Source organism: Xenopus laevis, chromosome 5L (genome assembly GCF_017654675.1).
Source record: "Xenopus laevis strain J_2021 chromosome 5L, Xenopus_laevis_v10.1, whole genome shotgun sequence".
NCBI lineage: Eukaryota > Metazoa > Chordata > Amphibia > Anura > Pipidae > Xenopus > Xenopus laevis.
The window spans coordinates 115631711-115656162 of NC_054379.1; the positions used below are offsets into that span (position 1 = coordinate 115631711).

Sequence of the window (24452 nt, forward strand, 5' to 3'; positions counted from 1 at the left end):
TTATCCGTTTTATCAAATCCATAGATATGTGCTTTATCTTTGAATAGAGAATGTATTGCAGTGTTTGATACAAATTGAAATTTAGGACAACTTCATTGCTGAGATATTGATATATGATGATTTTATGAGCACCTAAAAGTGATTTATCATAAGTGCTATTTGTTGCTATTTCTCTCTGAAGAAACCATGGCACACACTACAGCAGATCCTGCTAATTTGCACATTTTTGGTTTATCTTTATTTTATTTGCATCTTTGAACTATTGCAAATTTCATTACTGATGTTTAGGAAAAGAAATGTTCTTTATTTGAAAGTTTTTTTCTACAAGCATGGATTGCAACAAAAAAGCCAGATTTCTCTCTCCAAAGTCTGGCAGTTGTGAACTTGTTATTCCCACTAGTAAATGTTGCCCACTGACACTATGTGGTTTTATTTATTAGAGAATTAGCCAGTATGCCAGTATGTTGTGGCCACATTATATTTATATGTGACAATGAGTATATGGCTTTTGCAAATATGTGTGCATGCTGATGGTGTGCATCCATTTTACCTACAACAATCCTAAGGGCTGCAAGAAATGCAAGTATCTGCAAGTGTGAATCTGCAGCTGCTAAAATCAGCAGCACCAATTGGTTTGATTTGAGACATATTCTCTATTGGATCCTTGTAGAAATGAAGTGCTAGAGAACTGGATAGGCTGGAGAACCCTTATTTAGTGTATGTTGCCCCCAAAGCAGGCATCAATATGGGCTCTTTATATTGCTATTTATTTTCTTGTGACTTGGTTATGTAAAACATTGCTTCTACCATCAATGATTTATTAATTACCCTGGTTTCCTACTTTGATGTTTTCTACTGAAAAGTATATATATAAAAATAGTCTCATTGATGTATTGGATTGGTCTTTTTTTGTCCCTATTCTTATCTTAGCCCCTTACATAGGTTGCTTTTGTCAATGCTGTATTTAATAAATGCATTCTATAATTCACTGCCCTAGGTACACATAGAAATCTAATTCTAAGAATATGGGCATGTATTTAACTTTGGAGTGGTACTATTCAAAACACGTGTATAGGTTAGAGTCTGCAAATGTGTAATGCCAGACTTGGATTGGTTGATACGGTTCCTAAATGCTTTGAAAAGCCATGCTTTTTTTAAAGTCTTGACTGCCCTGGAGTCTCTGGAGTTTAAAATTGTAATTGATATTGGGAGGTTGGTCACAAACCTTCCAGTGAGCAGGTAGTTGTGGAAAAGATAAAAGTGTGCTGGTAGTATTATTGAAAAGCAATTCAAGTAGTATGCAGATTAAGCATTTACTGGTCTGATGCAGTATGAAAAATAAAAGCAACTTTGCACCTCTCACTACATTTAATCTATAGATTATCAATTGTTTTCCTTTTATGTTCCTAACATACTTTTTATTTCTTTTATATTTGGATCTCAGTTGAAATGCCATAAATTGAGATTCAATTCCATAACCAAAATATATTATTTGGAACTTACTGAAAAACACAAGCCAAATATGTCTGGCTTTTCCTCCATTGCAGTTACCCTTGGCACATGAAATATAAATAATCACCCCCAAACATTTCCCAAGATTTATGGCATTTTGTATACTTAGATTTTTTACTGCCTTTATTTTTACTGTACGTAATATAACGTGCAACATTTTGCAGCAACATATTAAAAAAGAATGGATAAAGGACACCAGTAGAGGGCAAGAAGTGCAGAGAAAGTGATAGGGATCAGTAGCGGAATCAGTGCCTTCTCAAGTTTTTTGCCATCTAAGCATAAAGATGAAACAGAAGTATAAATATGCCTGGATGCAATTATTTAAGCGCTGTCTATTGATCAAGTCTTGTCTGTTATCTGAGATGAGCAAAGCTTGTTCATTAAAATTTTGCAGGTTCTGTTGATTTAAGCTGTGAATTTCCAATTTGATGACAAATAGACAGATGTATGGTTTGTGTGCACTGCAGTTAAGCACAAATAAATGTTATTGATGAAAGTTTGGATCATTTTTTCTGTAGCCCTTTTCCTATTTTTTATTCCCCAGTTGGTAAATGAGCAGCAGGAAAGCAGACCTCTGTTGAGTCCATCTATTGATGACTTTCTCTGTGACACCAAATCAGAAGCAAAACCCAGACCCGTGACTTCAAACACAGCAGGTAAATATATATTCTATGCATCTGCTCAATCCAAACCAGTACCTTGAATGTAAATGTACCATTTCTATAGGACTTGTCGATCAAAAAAAATATGAAAAAGTCATATAAATATAAATGGATGATGTATTGAAATGAATATAGTATATAACCCTTAATTTTACAATAGTGAAGGCACTACTATCTAAGATGTATTTTGTATTGCCCTCTTTTTTTAATAATAAATCAGTATTTTCAACATTTCTCAATTCTATATGCAAAACTCTTTAAATTTGATCACTACAGAAATTAAATGGACTTTTGTTTATGGTCCTCAGAGATCGGAAAGATAAATGCTTTAAACTGTAGCATTTTAATAACTTGTGTTTTTGTTAACATTGGGTGAAACTGCAAGTATTTAGTATGTATGAATTATTAATAACTACTGCATGTCATTACACATGGAATTTACTGTGCCGTTATGCCCCAAATGACCGACACCAGCTGTTATAATAATGCCAACCAAGTGTTGTGTTTCCATATTTACTTTACTAGCATATAGGATCCTAAATTAGCCCAGATGGATATGGACATACTTCTCTAATTATTAACAGCTAAATTAAAATTGAATTGAAACGGAATTTTTGAAAATGATTATTCAATATATATTGTATATATAATATATATTTGAGTGATAAATAATATTTTTCAGATATTTTTCAAATATTTATCAGATATGGGTTCTTGGTTAAGAAGTGTCTTTTGTTAATACTGTCCAGTATAACATATTGTTTGGTTATTTAGACGGCAGTAGAAACAGGCTGAACTGTGTAGTCATAAAGACAATGCTGTCCTGAGCTCATGCTGGTTGGAGATTAAGGAATGAGTGACAATGATATTGTTTGATTATACAGGTATGGGATTTGTTATCCAGAAACCTGTTATCTAGAAGGCCATCTCCCATAGACCCATTATAAGCAAATAATTAAAATTTTAAAAAGCTATTTCCTTTTTCTCTCTAATAATAAATCAGTACATTGTACTTGATCCAAACTAAGATATAATTAATCCTTATTGGAAGCAAAAACAACTGATTGGGTTTTTAATGTTTAAATTATTTTCAAGTAGAAGATCAAAATTACAGAAAGATCCATTATCTGGAAAACCCCAGGTCCCTAGCATTCTGCATAACAGGTCCCATACCTGTAATAGCAACTAAAATTAGATAGAATTTAGGATGGAAAAATAAAACTGTATCAGAACTATGATATATTTAAAAAATATAAAAAATATCATTCTCTGCCTTAACATTATGCTCATTCTGCTGAAAACTGTAGGCAAACTGTAAATATACATTTAATAAATATTTAATATACATTCTATAAAAATTGAGATAATTCCTAAGCATTTAATAGGCAATCTCTGCCTTTTCATTGAAGACTATGCTTCTGTCGTTTCATTGAAGAAAATGTCATCAAGATATTCAGTACATGGATAATACTATATTATTACAATGGTTAAAATGGTTACCCTTATAGTGGAAATGAACGGGATGGCAGATCATCAGGGTGACGTTTAGGGCCATTATACTGGCGCATTTACTCTTGCAAGCCTTTAGATAGCTTTTTGTGCATTCAACTGCATGGGAAAGCAGGAATTTACAGAGCCCATTATTCTCTATTGTGTCTGACTCTGTATCAATGGACTGAGCGGAACCACTAAATGCAGTTTAAACACTACATGTTGTGCCCCTCCTGCATTTGGAGATTCAGCACAGTCTCATCAGTGCAGGCAGGCGAAGCAGGTGAAATTTGACTTGGGACATCAGCACTAGAGGGCACAATTATATATATTAAAGCTAGAATGATATTTTATATTGTGTAATAGTTGTAGATGCTTTCAGCATATATATCAGGCTACATCCCTCCAATAGCTGACAGCCGTTATGTACTATACCCGCTCTCAGATGGGGGGGGCCCAACCTTTATGCACTGCAATTATCCTCTTCTTATTTAGCTTAGGTCCTAAAGCATAAGTCTCCATATCACAAACTATATGAAAGAAGGAGCAGATTTATAATGGATCAAGCTGGTAATTCAAACAGTTTCCCAGCAGCATGATCTACTGTACTTTTTATTTACAATGTGATACCTGTAGTGATTTGAACAAACCCTATTTTCAATATTCTACACATGGCTACCACTCATAAATCCAGCTTTAGGTATCTGCCAATATGAAGAGGGGGTGGAATCACATACAAAAAAAAGGCAGAGAGAAGTGTTTGAATATCATGTGGCATGTTTCTATTGCTCAAATGCATAATTCAAACTAATGCTAAACCAGAATAATTACGTTGACAGATAGGTATAGTATAATAATTGGTGCACGTGGACCTACAATTATTACAGGTATAGGATCTATTAGCCAGAATGCTTGGGACATAGATTAAGAGAGCCCTTCATAATTTGAAACAACAGGGTGTGGTTATTTAGCTTTAATTTAAATGGTGTCAAGCTGTTGGAATCTATTTGTGTAACTACATAGGACAGTCCCATTAAGGGTATAAGTGGCTTGCATATTTTTACATCATGACATTACATTTATCAACATTGAATCTCCTCTGTCACTTAACCTCCCTGATTGCCAATTTGTCATGATCTTGCTGCACGGATGCCACATCCTGGATGAAATTAATTGGTCTGGATAGTTTTGTGTCATCTGCAAACACTGATACATTACTTACAATAGCCTCCCCGTCATGAACAAGTTAAATAAAAGTGGACCCAATACCGAGCCCTGAGGGACCCCACTAAGAACCTTACTCCAAGTAGAGAATGTCCCATTAACAACCACCCTCTGTACCTGATCCTGTAGCCAGTTTCCTATACATGTGCAAATGACTTCATTAAGCCCAACAGACCTTAGTTTACAAAGCAGTAGTTTGAGGGGCACGGTATCAATTGCAAACTGAAGAATTTATAAAAATATCTGTAGGTAAATAATGTACCCCCTGTTATAAAATATAATGATATATGAAGTCACCAAGGAGTTACATAACCATGTATGGGAATAAAAATGAAAACTAAATGCAAAATGTATACAATACCTATAACATACTTATAATACCCCTTAAAAGGAGAAAGAAAGTCTGTTTGCACTTGGGGGTGCCAAATGTTAGGCACCCCCAAGTGATTGTATTGACTGTCCTGAAACCCCAGGCCAGTGCTCCCATAGGCAGAAAACTGCACCGGACCGGGGTTATACCAATGATCACCACGAAGAGATCTTCTTCCTGCTTCCTCTTTCTTTGCGCGGTTGCACATGCAGTGTAGAACGAAAAGCCAACTAAAAAGTCGGCTATTTCGTTCTACTGCGCATATGTTTGCCCGGGGGAAATTTGAAGAAAGAAGACGCCTGAAGAGGATCGCTGTGGTGCTCGCTAGAAAAACCCCGACCAGTACAGTTTTCTGCTGATACGAGCACCGGCCCAGGGTTTCAGGTAAGTCAATACAATCACTCATGGTGCCTAACATTTGGCACCCCAAGTGCAAATAGACTTTCCTTCTCCTTTAAGCATGTAATTTCACTTTTCTATAAAAGCACAAAACCCAATATAACTTTATTTAGGATGCATGTAAATCATTGTTTCTCCCTGAACTTTGCTAAAATATATATTCCCTCTTGGAAGTTATTTTTATTTGTTGCTGACAGTGCCCCTTTAACAGATAATAATTTACAGGTGATGCAGGCAGCAGCAGTTCAGTAGCAGCTGATCAGACAAGGAATGCTCTCGGTTCAGGTGTGAGATATATTTGGTGTTTAGCCATTCCCTTGAGGCCAGGTTTGTATCTAAGCAGGAAGGAAAGGGACAAGGGTACAAATAGTACAAATACTGTATCATAATTGCTCTTCTTTGTTTCTCCTATTTTCTCCTGTATTTGTCCTTATAATATTTTTATATGTGCATAGATCAGCAAAAGCAAATTTGACAGTTACATTAGTTTCTCTTTGCTGACCTTCACACTGATTTGTATATTACCCAAAGTATACCTGCAATTATTTATAACTATTTGCCATTTACATCAAAGTTTCATTTCAGATATGGTAGAGACAGCATTTGCCTTGGGCTCCCAGCACCACAGGGTCTGCTTGGGGGAGCAAAACACAAAGGCTTTCAGGGGTTGTCTGGGAATTTTGGACATCACTTCATTACATTATTTGTTTCTCCAAAGTTTTCATCAATGTTAATGTATTTGCTGTTGAAAGCAGAATCTGTCTGTCCTTTATCCACTAATTTCTGAACTTAAACCTGGACTGGCAAGTGCCAGAGGGGCACTATAAGGTGACATTGACCATCGCTATTTATTGTCTTTTCAACTATTTACTGTGTATTCAACTTATAATGTGTAATATCTAACAGTATTGTCACCAGGGCTGGACCTTCTGGACTTAAGTGAACCTCTTCCCCCTGCACAAAGTAAAGGAAAGAAGGCAGAGGTTGCATTGAAAGGAGAATCCTCCAGATCCCAGTCCATGAAAAAGAAAGTGGATGATTCTGAACTAATTAAACCTGAGGCTGAAAAGACTACCAAGACTGTCAAAATTCCAGAAAAAACTACTTTAGATTTAGGTAAGGAAATTTCTTATCATTGCAGGCTAAGGCTGCATGACAGACAATGGGCAACCAGAAGCCCAGAAGTTGTAATTATGGGTGTTATACTTCAACAACTTAATTAAGGCCTCCAGATGCCTTTTTGCCATAGGGTATGTTTATCAATGTAAATTTGGGACAGTGCTGAGTAAAAGTGATTGTTCCATATTTTTCAAAGACGGAAATCCCACATATATTAATGGTTTCTACTCTCATGAGCATAGACTATGGTTTTAGAAAACTGTGTTAGCTTTCCATCAGAATTGCCCCCTAGAAATATCTCAGTATGCATTACTGTTGTGTGTCTGTGTGTTAGTTTGTTTTTGTGGTCAGTAACCAAGTACTGGGATGCTACTAAGACATCAGCTTTGGTTTACACTGTAGAATCATAGAAGGTCAAATCCAAGCAAAACAGGATTTTAAAATGTAAACCTTGAGTTAAGTAGGTCAGGTACAGGCGAGCTTTGCAGCACCAGGGAATGATGGGAGCATTTGAGCATTACTGTAGTGAGTGATACCAGTAATTTCCTACTCTTTAACAATCAAAGGATATGCTACCTACTCTGATTCAACATATGTGCAGAATGAGGAGAGGCCAGAATAAAGAAGAATGTTTTTTGGTTTCATTACAAAAGTGTCAACACATGCAATTTACCTGCCAGTATGATAGAGGCAGTTAATGTTGAATTTTTTTCTTTTTTTTCTGTTATATTGTAACTGAACACGAGGCCCATTGTGCAGTGCTATAGTTTTTTTAGATTTTAAATAAGAGGACATACAGATGCAATTTGTTTCGAAATATTTAACATTAGAAATAGGCGCATTTTTTCCCCTTAGACGCCCATAGACTTGTATGGTGTTGTGCGTAAAAAAAAAAGACGCAACAAAAATTTTTCAATGCCCATAGACTTTAATGGGCGTCTGCGACATTTTGCTGGCCGCAAATTTTTGGTGAAACGAAACGGGTCCCATCCCTATTTTACATAATTATCTGAAGACAACACAGCATTTTCTATAGAACCAAAAACTTGGGTGTAATAATGATTATTAAATCTTGCCCTTTTAATGTCTATTAGTGCCTATATAGATTAAATAAATGTAACTAAAAATCGAATCCTTTAAATAAGCCTACTAAATAATGGTAATGCTAGGGTGCAATGTGTTCTGTAGATCGTAAAGAAGCTGTCGCTTTTAATTGCTTCGTTACTAATATCCGTTTGGAGTTACTTCCTGTTGCTATGATTTGCCGTGAGATCTCACATTCTTGGGAAGTCTATGGCAGCAGTCGGGCTAATGAAGCAAAAGACAGGAGGCAGGAAAATGAAATCCCTCTTTATCAACCTGCAATTGTTCAGTTCCAGGTCATTAGTTTGCTGAGGGGCCACTCCTCGCTCAAAATATTTTATTCTCCATTGCACTCAATGACTTCAATATGCACAGAAGAAAAATATTGTCCCTGTAGAATACTTTGTGTGTGCGTTTTTATTGTCAGCATTATTCTGAATAAGTGCTTCTTAAGTTTTTTCATCTAGGCCTCACATGTTTTTCATACACAAGAACCAGGCCTTATCCATCTGAAATATCATCTGAAAATTATCTGCAGCCATGCCTATAACATACATTTTATTAGTGCTAGGAAGCAAATGGAATGGCACATTTTGACAATTTACACAGGTTTTAGAAGTAGCAGCAGGTTTTTATGATTAGGGAGCACTATGGTTTGTAAGTGAGCCATACAACTGAAACACTGTTCCAAATAAGAATCAAAACCCCACTGTATTCTCTGATCATCTTATATGATTTAGCTCTTTCTACTGAAAGACAAAATGACAAATATGATTTCTGATAAATAGGAGTTATATACAACCAATACTTCTCAAGAACCTTTTTTAACAATAAGGTTTTATTGAGGAATAGAATAGTAGAACATGACAATGTGGGCCTTTCAAGCAGAGTTATATCACAGTGTAACATTACAGAATAAAAACTTCGAATTTCAAGCTATTTTTTGTGTACTTTGACTAGGGAATAGTCCAACTTCGATTCGAATTTGAAAAAATGTCGAAATTTGAAGGTCAAATTTTTTGAAGTACTGTCTCTTTAAAACTTCGACTTCGACTTCGGGGGAGTTTGGGAGATCGAAGGTCAAGTTAAAAAATCTTCGAATCCAAGTACGATTGGAGTAGTATCGTACGATTGTACGATTCGAAGTAGGCCGAATTCGGCCTACTACGACCCCAAAAAACTTCGACCTCCATTCTTTTTGAATTTTTTTAACTTCAAACTTCAACCTTTGATAAATATGCCCCTTAATGTTGTACTTTACATTCAATTATTGCATGTCCTACAGTAGAGCAGCAACTGCAGTTACTGTAAGATACTGAGTAGAATAAAATTTTCCAATACCAACTGTGCTGTTAGTGTCATTCTCTGAGGGTGCTATAGCCAGAGATATCTTAATATCAAGAGATGACAAGGTCATGCGTCATAGCAGTGCACACTGAGGAGATAGACTTGTGTAGGAGTAGACTTGAGTTTAGATAGTCAAGTCTGTCCGGGGTGACCAAACTTTTAGAAATTTGTTTTGGCAACCTTTTCTGGTATATACTGTACCAGTTTGTATAGAGGCAGGGCTTGATTCACTAATTTCTTCCAAAGGGATTTGGATATTTGGAAGAATGGGATATTTCCATTTGATAGTGATACAATTCTTAGCATATGCTAACAGAATGGATATTAGTGCTCTCTCCATTCTGGTTGGAGCCAGATCATGAAGTAACCACCCAAGTATCCTCAGTTAGTGTGGGGATGTCCTTCTTCCATGTGAAGTGTAGAAGTCTAGGTAGTCTGCAATCTTTAGCCCTGATCAAGTTACAGTAGAAAGTAGATAGTGATTTTTGCAGTACCGCAAAATGAGCTAGATCCTCAACCATTCTAGGTGTAGTTCTTATTGGAGTAGTGGGGAACTGGACTTGTACCGCATGTCTCAGTTGGAGGTAGCGAAAAAAATATATTGTTAGTTAGTTCATAGGTGTGTACGATATTTTATCGTAAAGGAGGCCCATAACTGTGGATCTGGAATTGTTTCCAGGTGTTATAGCTTAGGGTTACACCATAAAGGAGTGTAGCAATAGCAATGACTGTGGTCTAGGGAAAAAGTTTAGGGCCGTGTTCCATGCTCAAACAATTTATTTCATGGCCAGAGTTTCTTTGCTCAAGAACTTTTTTATCTGATGCAAAGAAGAAAAACTGCATACATTTTCTTGGATGAAAATAGCTTACTATTGCCTACTGGGCTCTTCCCATTAGAATAAGCTCTGATGAATCCCCCTGGAAAGCTTGGACTTCAGATAACAGTGGCTCTATAAGCAATACAACCCTTACTTTTTTCTCTGATAAAATGGGACAATTGATACATGAAAGTAATGACTTTGTCTCCAGGTCTGAAAAGAATGTATAGATGTTGCCTGTCAAAGTAGGCACATACATGACATGTACATCCATATCTTCGCAGAGTTGCTTTTATTTCTTCTCCACACATGATGTATAAGTGTATGTAAATCTACAAGGATTACATGAAACAAGGCTGCTAGATCAATCAGTTTTATCATTTTTAAGCAAGAATTGGACAAGCAAGTACAGGCAGAAAAGAAGTGTGGCTTGGGAATAAAATATGGCAATATAAAAGCACATTTTGCTTGTGGCCACATAGTAGCTGGAAACTGCAAGGGGTCTTTAGAGTATCTTCTGGTGACTGCTAATAGCCCACGGCGTGATGATCGAAATTTGGGTGCCAAGTATAGTTTCACTTCCATCAGCTTATCTTTGTAGAATTAGATAAATATTTAATTATGTATAAAAAAAAATTTGAATTGTCGGTTTTCAGAGCGACAAAAAATAATAGTATGTATCATGAGTTTCCCTTTGTGTGAACATCTCTCGCTTGCTTTTAGTACACATTCAGATGCAGTTGGAAAAATGGGGTGATGGGCGTTATCGTAGAGATAAAAGCAGTGAGGGCCTTCAAAACCTGGAAAGAAAATCTTCTAAAGAGACTTCAAAAGAGATCTTGTGGTAATTCCCCTGAAATTCTCCTCTTTACTTTGCAACTGTACATGAAAAATATGCAATACCTTAACATTTAGTTTTGTTTTCCTGGACTATTGATTGAATCCAATAAGGTTTTTGATATTTAACGATATTGATAAATATTTATAGACTCTGTTCATACTTCAACTGCCTCTTTACTGAAATCTTATGTATCTAGGTCAACGGATGTTAGAACCCAATCGAATAGAGGAAGTATTGTGGCGGAAAATGAGAAAATATCTGTGCTTGAACTTGCGACTGCCTCAAAAGTTAGTATTACATTAAATATATTATAATAGTAACTGTTCTAGCACTAAAAGGTTTTATGTTATTGATGAATAGTGATTTTTGAAAATGAAAGACAAATGACTGAAGCATGCTTTTTAAATTTTGCTGTGGACTTTTCTCAGTGAGTCCTGTATTACTTAACAACAGACAAATAGATGGCAGTGACTGGAAGCCCTGTCAGGATTAAATCTTTATCTAAAAAAGGAAAGAGCACTGAATCTCCCATTGGGATCACCGCTTATGTTACAGCAGCAGAAAGCTTACATTCTTGCTTACAAACAGGCATTTCAGACTGCACTCCCCCATAGGAGAACACTGCCCATTCTTCCTGATTGTGTGATATATACTATTTAAAGGAGAGGTTTTTGGGATGGCAGTAATTTTTTTGATTTATGCTACTTGCAAAAATAAGGCATGACATTAAATATGTGGGTCTGCATGTGTATAGAAGAGAAAACTGGTTATATAAAAGGCTTTGGAACAACCTTACAATCACATCCTGGGCCATTATTCCCTGAAAGGTGACTTCTTAGAAATGATAACTAAATATTGTAATCATCTATAGTTTAATAACAGAATTTACTTTATTGTAAGATAAGAAATATAGGGTGTTAATTGTTATCATTTATATTATGCTGATATTTTACTTAATTTTAGCTTGTTCCTCTTTTACATCAGTGGATCTTACAGTGTAAGGCAGTGGTGACGTTTTTGTTCAAGTTGGCCCCAGTTGAAGGTTCAACCTTTGATCAGGTTGCTACTTAGCCCATGATATGTGTACGTAGGAAAATATCAGTTTCAAGAATACTTTTTCACCCCAAATCTGACGGGTATGTATAGGAGAGCAAATAGTCTTCAGAGACCCTGCCACTACACCATGCCCCCTCCCCCACAGTTAGGGAACAACGTAGGTCATACTCACTCACACCCTAAGGTCAATATCATAAATGTTGGACAAAGCCAGAATATCAAGAAGAAACCCACAAAAAAATGTAAAGAACACACTGTACAAACTCAGTGCCCTGCTGAGGATCAAATTCAGGACCCCAGTGATAATCCCCAGTAGGGATAATCATTGTACCCATAATGCCACAATTTGAAAGAACATGTGGATTATTATTCACTGCCATGGTAAAAAAAAAAAAGTGCATAATTATGAGCTATGTACTGTTTAAAGGAATATTAATATTTAGGAGTTGTTTTTGAACTAGTGGGAAATATCTCACTAATTAAAATGCAAACATCGAAGTAATCCATACTTTAAAGGATAGTGCTCAGCAGAATGAAAGGTCATTGCTCTCTTGAAATCATTTTTTGTGATCTGTGTAAGAAGAACAGCCAACATATTTGAGAGTGTGCCCTGCACAATGAAAATGTCAGTTGTTTTATCTAGTAAGTGGAATTTGCATCATATACTCAAGAAACATGCACTATTTTTCAATGACATGAAACAAGTTAATGCACAACTTGTCTCAGCAAGATACAGAGACCCAACATGATTACTGAACAGCAGTTTCAGACAACATAATCAGTCTCCTGTTGAATGTCTGACACTTCTTTCCTTGATTTGACACAAATGTTTGCCTAAATTAGAACGAACTTAATATTTCCTGTTGTTCCTTTTTTGGACACTGAATTTTCTGCCCTGCTAATAAATGTCTTTCAGATGCTCAGCTAAGCCAGTGTACTATTAAAAAGTTTTATTTTAATTTTCTGTTAAATATCCCTCCTATTGATAGATTATGTGGTGTGTACAATAAGAAAAAATCCTGTAGCCCTGATATATACTGAAGCAAATCACTTTAAATTGTAGTGCACTTTGAACACTTTAACTAATCTATTTGACCCTTACATTTAGTGATTTATCATTCACTCCATTGGAGGACATTATAGACAAATAGCAGGGGATCTTTTTACCCATAAAGATGATCACAGTACCAGATGCCACCCCTTCAGACTAGAAGAAAAGAACTTTCATTTGAAGCAACGTAGGTGGTTCTTCACAGTCAGGACAGTGAGGTTGTGGAATGCACTGCCGGCTGATGTTGTGATGGCTGATTCAGTTAATGCCTTTAAGAATGGCTTGGATGATTTTTTGTACAGACATAATATCAAAGGCTATTGTGATACTAAACTCTATAGTTAGTATAGATATGGGTATATATCATCTATCTGAAGGTATGAAGGGGTGTGTGTATGGATGCTGGGTTTTCATTTGGAGGGGTTGAACTTGATGGACTTTGTCCTTTTTCAACCCGATTTAACTATGTAACTATGTAAGTCTGCTAAATTAAAACATGAAGATCATGTACAAAAGGACAATATGTTGAAGGTCAGCCTACTTCACAAGATGTTTTTCATGGGGTCTGTAATAATTTGTGGTGCAAACCTGTATTGGAATATAACAGACATGTTGAAAAGTACCAGTTGTAATAATTCCGAAGGCTTCAGTTCTCTATGGCATTGACTATTGGACTTTTTGGGTTCAAGTCCCCTTTCAGGTCAGCCTTTGTTTAGGGCTGCTCTAACAAGGATACATAGGAACATGTTGATGTATCGGTCTTTCGGACATAGTTCTAATAATATCAAGTGGGACATATAAGCATTGCTCACCCTAACTGACATTCAATCTGGGTTTTTAGGAGCAATTTCATCTTAACTGACTTTCAGTCTGAGCTCTTTCTGTCACTGCTCCAAGCCCACCCTTACTAAGGGATTGATCCAACAGTTTGTGAGCAAGGAGGCTCACTGGTTAGCATTGCAGTTTTGCTAAAATGGGCTTGTAAATTTAATTCCATCAAGTGCAATCCTCTGCAAAGTAGTTTGTATGTTTGTTTAGGTTTCCTCCCTCCCACACTACAAAAACATACAGGCAGGATAACTAGCTTCTGATATACCAAAGTATATGTGTATATTATAGGGACTTTAGATTGTAAGCTCCTCTGTGGCAGCAGCTGACCTGAATGATGAATAATCTCTTTCAAATGCTTCAAAATATGTCAACACTATATAAATATTAATTAACAATAACCGCTACCAAAGTGCTAGGACAGAGGTGAAGAACCCCGCCTAGTTATATTCAGTCTTCCTTCCATAAATACTGTTATTTTTTTAGTATTTGGGCTATTTTTAAATATCGTAATAAGTACTGCCTACAGCTTCAGAAGCCATCATTGAGAAACAAAAATACCCGATGTACTAGATTATGTCAAAGAACTGAGTAAGACTAGCAAAGCAGAGCATGATAGTCCGTGGAGAGATGTTTGAAAGGGTATTAAGGGAATTGATGCTATTTCAGGAGTAGCTATATGCTGACCTATTGATAAGGCACTTAAGTGCCTATTTCCATGATTTGCCATCTGCTGCTCATTAGCTGTGGATGCATATTGTACATGTCGGCTGCATTGTAGGGATACGCTTGAGATATCAGAACACTGAAAACTTTCTGGAAAGCAACACAGGATGCGAAATTAGATACTAGAAAGTATTTCCCTACTGCTTTAATACATTCCATTTCAAACTACCAATTAATTGTGATTAAACCTGTGAGCTGTGAATTTCCATAGACTTCTGAAATTGCCCTCTTGTTGGGTTCTTAATTTTTGAGCTAAGCTCTTTTGCGAAGCAGTGCTATTTTACATCTGATGGTTCGTGAAAGTTTAATGTTTTGTATTCCATTACTTATTTAGTAGAAATAAGAAAAATAAAAACTTTAGTAAATATTCCTGACATCTGTACTACATAACAGTGCAATAGAGATATCACCTGTATATAAGGCAGCCATTCAGTATTTGTCTTCATCTTTGCCTTCATCTTATGTTTTGCCCAAGAGTATCTGAACTACATGTTTGAACACTTGAATACGTGCGTGTCCAAATCTAATCACTACTGCTTCACCAAAAAAAAATTGAGTATTAACCAAGGTCAGTTTCCTACTTGCATATTTCCATACTTAAGTATTAATGCACCTCCTGCTTTAAATATTAAACTGCTGCCACATTGCCTTAGTGCAAGTTATTATATTGATTTTCAAAGTTGTACTCCACTTATTATCTTGGCTCTGAGAATTGTACCCAACTTATTATATTGGTTCTGAGAGTTGTACCCAACTTATTATATTGGTTCTGAGGGTTGTACCCAACTTATTGGTTCTGAGGGTTGTACCCAACTTATTGGTTCTGAGAATTGTACCCAACTTATTATATTGGTTCTGAGAGTTGTACCCAATTTATTATATTGGTTCTGAGAGTTGTACCCAACTTATTGGTTCTGAGAGTTGTACCCAACTTATTATATTGGTTCTGATAGTTGTACCCAACTTATTGGTTCTGAGAGTTGTACCCAAATTATCGGTTCTGAGAGTTGTACCCAACTTATTATATTGGTTCTGGAAGTTGTACCCAACTTATTATATTGGTTCTGAGAGTTGTACTTCACATATCATATTGGTTCTGAGAGTTATATTTCACTTATCATATTGTTTCTGAGAGTTGTACTCAAGCTATTTAATTGGTTCTGAGAGTTTTTCTCCAGCAACACATTAATAAATAAATTAATAATTATATGGTTCTTTACACTTAAATCCAAGTGAGCAGTTTGTTATATATTCCTGAATTTGACAACAATACCATTACTTGTTAACACTAACACAATCCACAATGTATTATCTAAACAGAGAATACCATGAATGAATGAATATTTTTTAGTGGAGGTGATTTAGCAGATTAGTCCAAAGTACTACACTACATGTATATAAGGGAAATTTGTTTTAGTCCTGTTGGGTATCTCTTTGCTATCTACAAAAAAACACTAATGGGTTTAGAATAAATAGTTTTGCTTTTGAGGACATACACCCAGATGTTGTTGACCCTGGCAAAACATCTTCCCACACCAAAAACAGCCACTCTTGGGTAACCAGGGGTGCTTCGCCAATGAGGCGAGTTGAGGCTGTCGCCTCAGGCGGCAGCGCCCCACTAGGTACCAGGGGCAGCAAAAATGCTGCTCCTGGTACTTTAAGAGCGAATTTCCGGGGGAGGGGGGGCAGCAGCAACTGCTGCTGCCTCAGGCGGCAGAGGGGCCAGGATCACCCCTGTGGGTAACTGCAGCAAAAATCCTGATAATGATTGGTAGAAGACCTTATTGGGAGATATTCTGACTGTTGTTGTACAGCTACTGTTGTTTGGGAATGATAGCCCTAAAACAGCTGGGGATTCACACATTAAATACCACTGACTAAGTTTAACAGCACGTGGATAGCTTTAGTCCACCCACAGATTATTGATTGCTGTCTACTGTGCAATTGCTATGTTAGCAATGGGTTTCCAAAAACCTCTTGTTAAAGTAGGGGAAATGTGTATGATTTGGAATTATAGTTTTGTGTCTATTTTTAGTTGTGACAAATGGAAACCACACATTCTCTTGCAGACATCAACACAGTGTTTTATGGGAATGGTACTCTTGGATCAAACCATTTAATGCTTTGCAAAATTGGCTGTTTTCACTTCTTGAAAAGTGACCTTTGCTTTCTGTGGTTACTAATGGAACAATTCATAAAATATTGATGACACGGTAGCCAGCTGCTAAAATGCAGCTATATTGGGAAATGGATATTCTTATTTTCATTAAAAATACTTTATGACAGATTGCAGTATGATGCTGCAGAGCTAAATCTATCTTGCATGGGTTAACCTTTCTTTTATTGCATCTTTCTTTCGTCTTGCCCTGAATATTCTAAAATGCAGGTAGATTAAAAAAAGGTGGTGGTTAAAATACAGCTACATCATGTCATAACTGTACTCTAAGAGCCCAGAATATAAAGATTACAGAAACATTTTAACATCTTAATAATCAATATCAACTTTAATAGGGTTATCTTAAAGGGGTCTTCCACCCAAAAACTATTTTTTTTGTAGTAGCCAAATCCCCAATATACATTAATTAATTATTTTCAATGGTTTTAAAGTTATTTCTAATTATAATTGCGGTTGAAAGCAATATCTGTCTTGCTATTTACATTCTCTGCACTCCTGGCTCAGACTTCTGAAGCAATGTTGCCAGCTGATTAAAAAACGCACAGGAAACCTGACTCCTGTTACATTGAGGTCATTGAGTCAAACCCAGAGAAGAGAAAGGGATAAACAAATATTGTTTTCTGCTACAATTACATTTACAGATAACATTAAAATCATGACGATATTTAGAAAATATATACTTTCGTTTTGCAAGCAAATCAGTTTCTGGTAGATGGCTAATCAGTGTTTTATCATTTACAAAATGAATATTGCTTTTAGACCATGGAAATTAAAAGTTAAAGCAATAGTTTTGTGATCAAGTGTTTTCTGCATGACTTTTGCAAATCCCATATAAAACGTGTCCTCAAATATTGACAAATATGTCTCTTCGTTTTCAAGGAGACTTGTGTTTATGACTTGTATGACTTAGTTTTCTTTACAATTAAAATATTTTTTTAATTGTTTTTTTTTTCATTAAATGCTATTTAATCAAATTAATGCGACTGTGTCCATTTCTGGAATAACCTTATTTCTGTTTGTAGTAGTGTTTTTTATTTGTACTGACTAATTAATTCCTGCTCTTGATCCTTTCCAGGGACCACTGACTAGAGAATCCCGAATGGGCGGAGCCTTCCTGTCCAGGAACCAATCTTTAGAAGAAGAATTCGAAAGAGCAAAGGCTGCAGTTGAGGTATATTCATTTACTGGCTTCGGTACTGAGATGGCTTAATTGTAACAATAATTCAATTATTCTGTCAAACCAAGGATTTTTACAACTTAGGTCAAGTCAAGCAAAATTAATTATCACTTGCCAACATTTAGTTGTGTAAAATGTCAACATATTAGGAAAAATGGTTATTTCTTCCTGTGTAGATCAACAATCTCATAATGGCAGTTTGTTGTTAAACAGACAAAATAGAAAAAGCTTGAAAGATCCGGAAAAAAAAATTGGCTGGGGGGGGCCTGCCTGGGCCTCTACAGTTATGCCACTGCTTGAAATTAGTGATGGGCAAATATTTCCTATTTCGGTTTGCGAAGAAATTTGTGAAACTCCGGAAAAATTCATGAGAGGCCGAGAAATTTGCAAAACATACTGAAATCAATGGGCGTCAAATTTATTTTGACACGCCACAATTTTTCCATGAGCGACAATTTTTACACACACAAATTTTTTGTCCAAATGCATTAAAGTTAATGGGCGTCAAAATAATTTTGTTCAAATGGTTAGGGGAGGACAAGGTGCTCCAGAATTAAATGTGTAGATCAACAATCTCATAATGGCAGTTTGTTGTTAAACAGACAAAATAGAAAAAGCTTGAAAGATCCGGAAAAAAAAATTGGCTGGGGGGGCCTGGGCCTCTACAGTTATGCCACTGCTTGAAATTAGTGATGGGCAAATATTTCCTATTTCGGTTTGCGAAGAAATTTGTGAAACTCCGGAAAAATTCATGAGAGGCCGAGAAATTTGCAAAACATATTGAAATCAATGGGCGTCAAATTTATTTTGACACGCCACAATTTTTCCATGAGCGACAATTTTTACACACACAAATTTTTTGTCCAAATGCATTAAAGTTAATGGGCGTCAAAATAATTTTGTTCAAATGGTTAGGGGAGGACAAGGTGCTCCAGAATTAAATGTAAAGTAACTCAGCAAACAGTGAAAGTGGTCCGGGTGCACCAGCCCCAGACCCCCAGCTAGGGATTGGTACAGCAGAGAATAAGGAAACAGAGCTGACTGGCACTCGAACAGATCCACAGGACCAGAGATATTCAGTAAAAAAATTAATTTATAGGTAGAAAACTTAAAAATATAGCTACATCTCCATCCACAGTCTGCGTTTCGCACCCCTCAGGGTGCTTAGTCATGGACTCAAATGACAATCACAGGATATGAGCATTTATACACAACACAACCAATCAGAAAAAATGAAACAAAAAAAACATTAAAGAGACAGTACCTCTATATTTCTTCAAGAGGTATTACAGGAAAGTATTTAAAACCATTTTTTGTTTATATAAAAAAAAAGTTATGGTAGAAAAAATAGTAGAAAAATATAAAAATAAATATAAAAAAGTTAAACAGTATATTGACATACATTATATTCTCATTTATTTTTTAACTGAATATCTCTGGTCCTGTGGATCCTTTCGAGTGCCGGTCAGCTCTGTTTCCTTATTCTCTGTCAAAATGATTTTGACACACGACAATTTTTATGCGCACAACAATTTTTACACATGCGACTTTTTTGTCCAAATGCATTAAAGCGAATTTGCTGAAATGCGGAAATTCAGTTGGCCTGACTGAACACCAATTTCCTAATCGCAAACCATCTATGCACACCTGACTGTCACATTGTGAAATGACCCCCACCCTGCTGCAGTTTCTTTCCTCTTCTGTGTCAAAAGATCTATTTTAATAGGGCCCCCTAAGTCCTCTGGATCCACTTGCTGTCAAGCACTTCACTCCTAGTAGGATTAATTTCATGTAGGTAAATAAATCAAATAGGGTGGCACAGGCAGATTGTACAGAAATAATGTTATACCATAAAGAGTGAAGGAGACAACTTAACAGATGCAAAGGTGCAAATGTACATTAAACAGACACATTGGTATTTCAGAAGAGTAAGGGCTATTCCACACGGGGAGATAGCGACGCGTTTGCGGTCGCGGCGACAAAGCGCCGCGACAGTCGCCGCGACCGGCGCAGGCGACAGTTTTGTATGGGCGCCTATGTAAAAACGCCTGTGCTAACCACACGAGGCGATGCGCTTTTCAACAGTCGCCTGAAAATGCCTCGCCAGGCTTTTTCAGGCGACTGTTGAAAAGCGCATCGCCTCGTGTGGTTAGCACAGGCGTTTTTACATAGGCGCCCATACAAAACTGTCGCCTGCGCCGGTCGCGGCGACTGTCGCTGCGCTTTGTCGCCGCGACCGCAAACGCGTCGCTATCTCCCCGTGTGGACTAGCCCTAAAACTTTTTTATATGTGTTTTATCTTCAGACACAGCAGATCATATTAAGATACAGTTGATTTTATGTGCCAATAATTTAAAAATTTGTACATTAAACACACATTGGTATTTCAGAAGAGTAAAACTTTTTTATATGTGTTTTATCTTCAGACACAGCAGATCTTATTAAGATACAGTTGATTTTATGTGCCAATAATTTAAAAATAAAATTTAAATACTTAATTAGTTTATCTGAACAAAAATCATCTGCTTCACTTATAATGCATGTGGAAAGGTTAATTGAGGGCATTTAATACACTTCACAGTTATGAAGTTGTTAAGTGAACGCTTAATCTGTAAAATGTGGTGCTTTTTATCCCCAGTAAGTGTAACCCAATTATATTGTCAATACATGAATTACACATTCACATAATTTCCCAAAGTCATCATTTTTTTAATGGCTTTAGTACTGCAAAAGAAACTGAATGCTTTCCAAATTCCAAATTGCTGTTTCATGTCACAAAAATAATAATAGAAAATAATGGTCTATTGAAATGATCTATTTACTAAACACCACTACATTTCAGAGATATTTTAAGCACGACCTTTTATCCTCCTGTCATTTCCACCGTCATCAATTTCTGAAGGTGCTTAAGCTTTTGCACATACCCAGACCCCTTCAATTCAGTGCAGTATTATAGTATAGAAATATAGTACAATAGAAGTATAGTACAATATTTTCCATAGGCGAGGTGCATTCATTACTGCAGGATAATACAGCAGTACAATACAGAGTTACTTACAGCAGTAAAATAATGAACAAGTCAGCATTCAAAGTAAATATGGGAATTCTTATATCTAGGAAACTGGAAACATGGCAAGACCAATTCCCCAAAGTAATTTATGCTAATTAACTAACTAACTCCTTTTTATTTCTTCAATAAGAATTGCTTTAGAAACTATTTCTGTTTCTAGAACTGGTAATATATAACTTAAGTGTCACATCAATCCAAAATCAATGGAATTTTATAAAGGGACAGGACCAGTTTTTGCTATTTTCTCTCACTATACAAGCTCAACACTTTGAAGCAAGAAATTTGAGAAAAGATATCAGGTGAACGTGAAAAATGATTGCTGGGCATCACAGGAAGTATTTCTCAAATAGCTGTTATCTAAAAATATTCTTGTAGCAGAGACCTTACCACCATGCAGTAGGTGGTTTATGGTTATTAATTGCATGAAATTCTAATAGTATACACTTGCAAAGTATCTCTATTTTCTTTCTTGAATGTGATTTTAGGCTTAACACTCATTAGAATTAGGTTAAGATTCAAAAATCCTTATTACAAATCTGCTGAATACCTTTTATTGAAATGTCTGCAACTTTGCATCATTTTAGGACATTAATGGATCTTAAGCATGGAATATAGGGTAAACCTGCTCAGGATATATAATTTAATACAATGTTGGGGCATTTTAATAAAAGACATGTTCTCCTTGTGGCTGTGTGCGTTTCCTCCCACACTTTTGGCTAAGTGTGCATATGATAGGGACCTTCGATTTTAAGCTCCTCTGGGCCAGTGAATGATGTATAATTTCTGTAAATCATTGAAGAAATGTGGCATCGCAATATAAATAACAGGAAGTTAATAAAAAATATTTTCTTGAGTTCTAATAACCTTTAGAAATCAAGAAAAAGGTACATTTTACTTGTCTCTGATGCCAATTATTTGTACAGGACATATATAGAATAACATCAAATTATAGCACAGTAAAAGTTACAGAACAAATCTTGTGTTCAGTCCCTGCTTTGGAACCATATCTTACAGATTATTTTATTGTTTTTTTGGGGATAGAATAGGTTAGCAACCATCTGTTTTTCTCACTGTTTTGCATTTTGCTGAACATTCTAAATATAATCAGAGATGACTTCACCCTTTCCAGGACCTGGGAAAGAAAGGAATTATAGAATGCACCTGCTAGCTTCTAATTAGATACCCTCCCATGCCAACACAGAAGTGCAAGCCTGGGTATTATTTTAAGTAAGTCAATTGCCTACATGTACGTTGTAGATATGAAGTGATCCCTATTTCCTTTTTTTGGTCAATTAGCATGTAAGGTGATAATACATTTAAACATAGTTCTGTGTGAGTGACCGAACCTATTGCTATCTCTGAGAAGTGATGGGTGCCTATATGTAAACAGTAAAGCTGTCAGTCACAGATGGGACATTGCTCTGGACATGCCCAAAGTGACTGATTGCCATAAATCTTTCCAGGAGACACAACCCATCTATCTAGTGTATATAAGAAAAATGTCTACAAGTAGAATAAGTTTCCCAGATCATATGAAACATTTAGAAGAGTTCTTGGACATCCAGGTAGAAGAGCTGCACTGGCTAGATTTCATTCATATGGAGTTGTTTTGCAAACAGCCCACAAACATATTTTTATGTCCCTGATCATTTAAAAGAATCCAGAATTCATTAGAAAGAGTGTTGGTTGGTACCCATGCAGATGTTTTCACACATCTCACAATGAGCTAAAGACTCCAATTCCATCTCTCCTAGTCAGACACTGAATTTTGGGATAAGATGCAAGCTGAATGGGAAGAAATGGCAAGAAGAAACTGGATTTCTGATAACATGGACTCGCCCAATCAAAGTGGAACTTCCAAAGAAACGGTATACACATTAAAGTTTGGAGAATCTTGATAGATGCATTTCGCCTAGTCAGCTTTATTAGGATTGTCAATGAACAACTGCCCAATACATGTGATTATCATGTTGATATTTTAAACAAATGATGTGGTACCTTTTTAAGAAAATCAGCCCTGATAAAGGGAATGCTTGACCAGCCATACTGAGGTACTAGTACACTTTAAAATAATTGAATGTTATTATGCAGCATTGCCATGTGTATACTTGTATTGGGTTTTCTAAGCTGCTAATAAAATAAAGTTAGTAAAGATGTTATAGAAGTAATTATTGCCATGGTTAATCAGCTGTTAATCAACTAATACTTTATCTAAAGCTAGAATTTTATAATTGTTGTTTTTAGAAGGCTTTTTAGTACAAGGGTTTGCTATTGGATTGGATTGATATTCCAAACAAATAATGCACGACCAACAGTACCTACTAATACTGCCTATAAGATGCCTGTTCTTTGTTTATATGGTGTAAAAAACCAGAATAAACTTGAATTAATACCTTTCTTATAATAAATCAAGATTGATGCATATATTGCACTAATCCTATCAAGCATAGGAAACCTTAGAAATAAACCTCAGGTGGTGGTAAGGAACTTGTGTTGAGTTGTACATCTCCAGAGGGTCAAAGATTTCCCATAGCTTGTTGGTCAGATTCATGTTAATTCATGAGTCTAGTGACCTGAAGATATAGATTAAGAAGCTGTTGTGATTTGTTTGTGTTTCAGGGGTATTATTTTCAAACAGACAACCCTTTCAGAGAGTGCTCCGGGGCTTTTGAAGAGGGGATAAGGAAACTAAAAGAAGGGGACCTGCCTCTTACTATTTTATATCTAGAAGCTGCAATTCTGCAAGATTCCATTGATGCTGAGGTAATTCACATTATTCAATGGAATTGTGTGTTCTTTTTCAGTTGTGCATTATAATTGCCTATATGAGAGTGGCTACCATTTATTTTGCACTTATGGAGCATTCTGGGCACAGACTTGGTAAACATTTTTAATAGCATTATTTTCCTTGCTCATTCAGTCTCAGTTTTTAATGTGGAATAATATTTTAACTATAATGTGTCCCATGCTCACAGAAAATGTGCTTTACAAGAAGTCCCTTTGTTGTTGTAGTTTTCTGGTACTCTGTACGATCTAAGAGCAGACATAGGTGTTTTGCAGTATTTGCTTATTATAGTCAACCTGTAGTTCCATGAACCACATTAAGAGGAAGACCTTGCTGACATATATATAGTGAATAAAGTACCCCCATTATAAAATATAAGGCTATTATAAGTTACCGAGAAGTTCCATGACCATATAAAAGCACGGGGCCGAAGGTCATGAAACTCCGAGGTGACTTCTAATATCCTCATATTTTGCAACAGGGGGTACATTATTTATTATAATAAAAAAGTTTCAGTGAGTCAAGTGACAGAAATTACATCACTAAGCTCCAATTATAACCGATGATATCACTAAGCACTGTTTATAAGGATATAATTTACAGGGTATTCATGGCCCTTGTGTTTTATTGTATATATACAGTCATATGAAAAAGGTTTGGGAACCCCTCTTAATTCTTTGGAGTTTTGCTTATCATTGGCTGAGCTTTCAGTAGCAA

At 36.1% G+C, this 24452-nt stretch overlaps 1 protein-coding gene across 4 annotated transcripts in view; it reads left to right on the forward strand.

The window, feature by feature from the left end:
- The window catches only part of pex5l.L (peroxisomal biogenesis factor 5-like L homeolog), a 133470-nt gene that overhangs the window by 95944 nt on the left and 13074 nt on the right, over positions 1-24452 (forward strand). For 3 of the 4 annotated variants that reach the window (XM_041563319.1, XM_041563322.1, XM_041563320.1), the window contains 7 exons: positions 2057-2168; positions 6565-6774; positions 10749-10869; positions 11063-11153; positions 17779-17874; positions 22705-22818; positions 23570-23713. In XM_041563319.1, the coding sequence (XP_041419253.1) occupies positions 2057-2168; positions 6565-6774; positions 10749-10869; positions 11063-11153; positions 17779-17874; positions 22705-22818; positions 23570-23713 (888 nt within the window). The remainder of the gene's footprint in view (positions 1-2056; positions 2169-6564; positions 6775-10748; positions 10870-11062; positions 11154-17778; positions 17875-22704; positions 22819-23569; positions 23714-24452) is intronic. The other variant, XM_041563321.1, reaches the window with a different exon arrangement.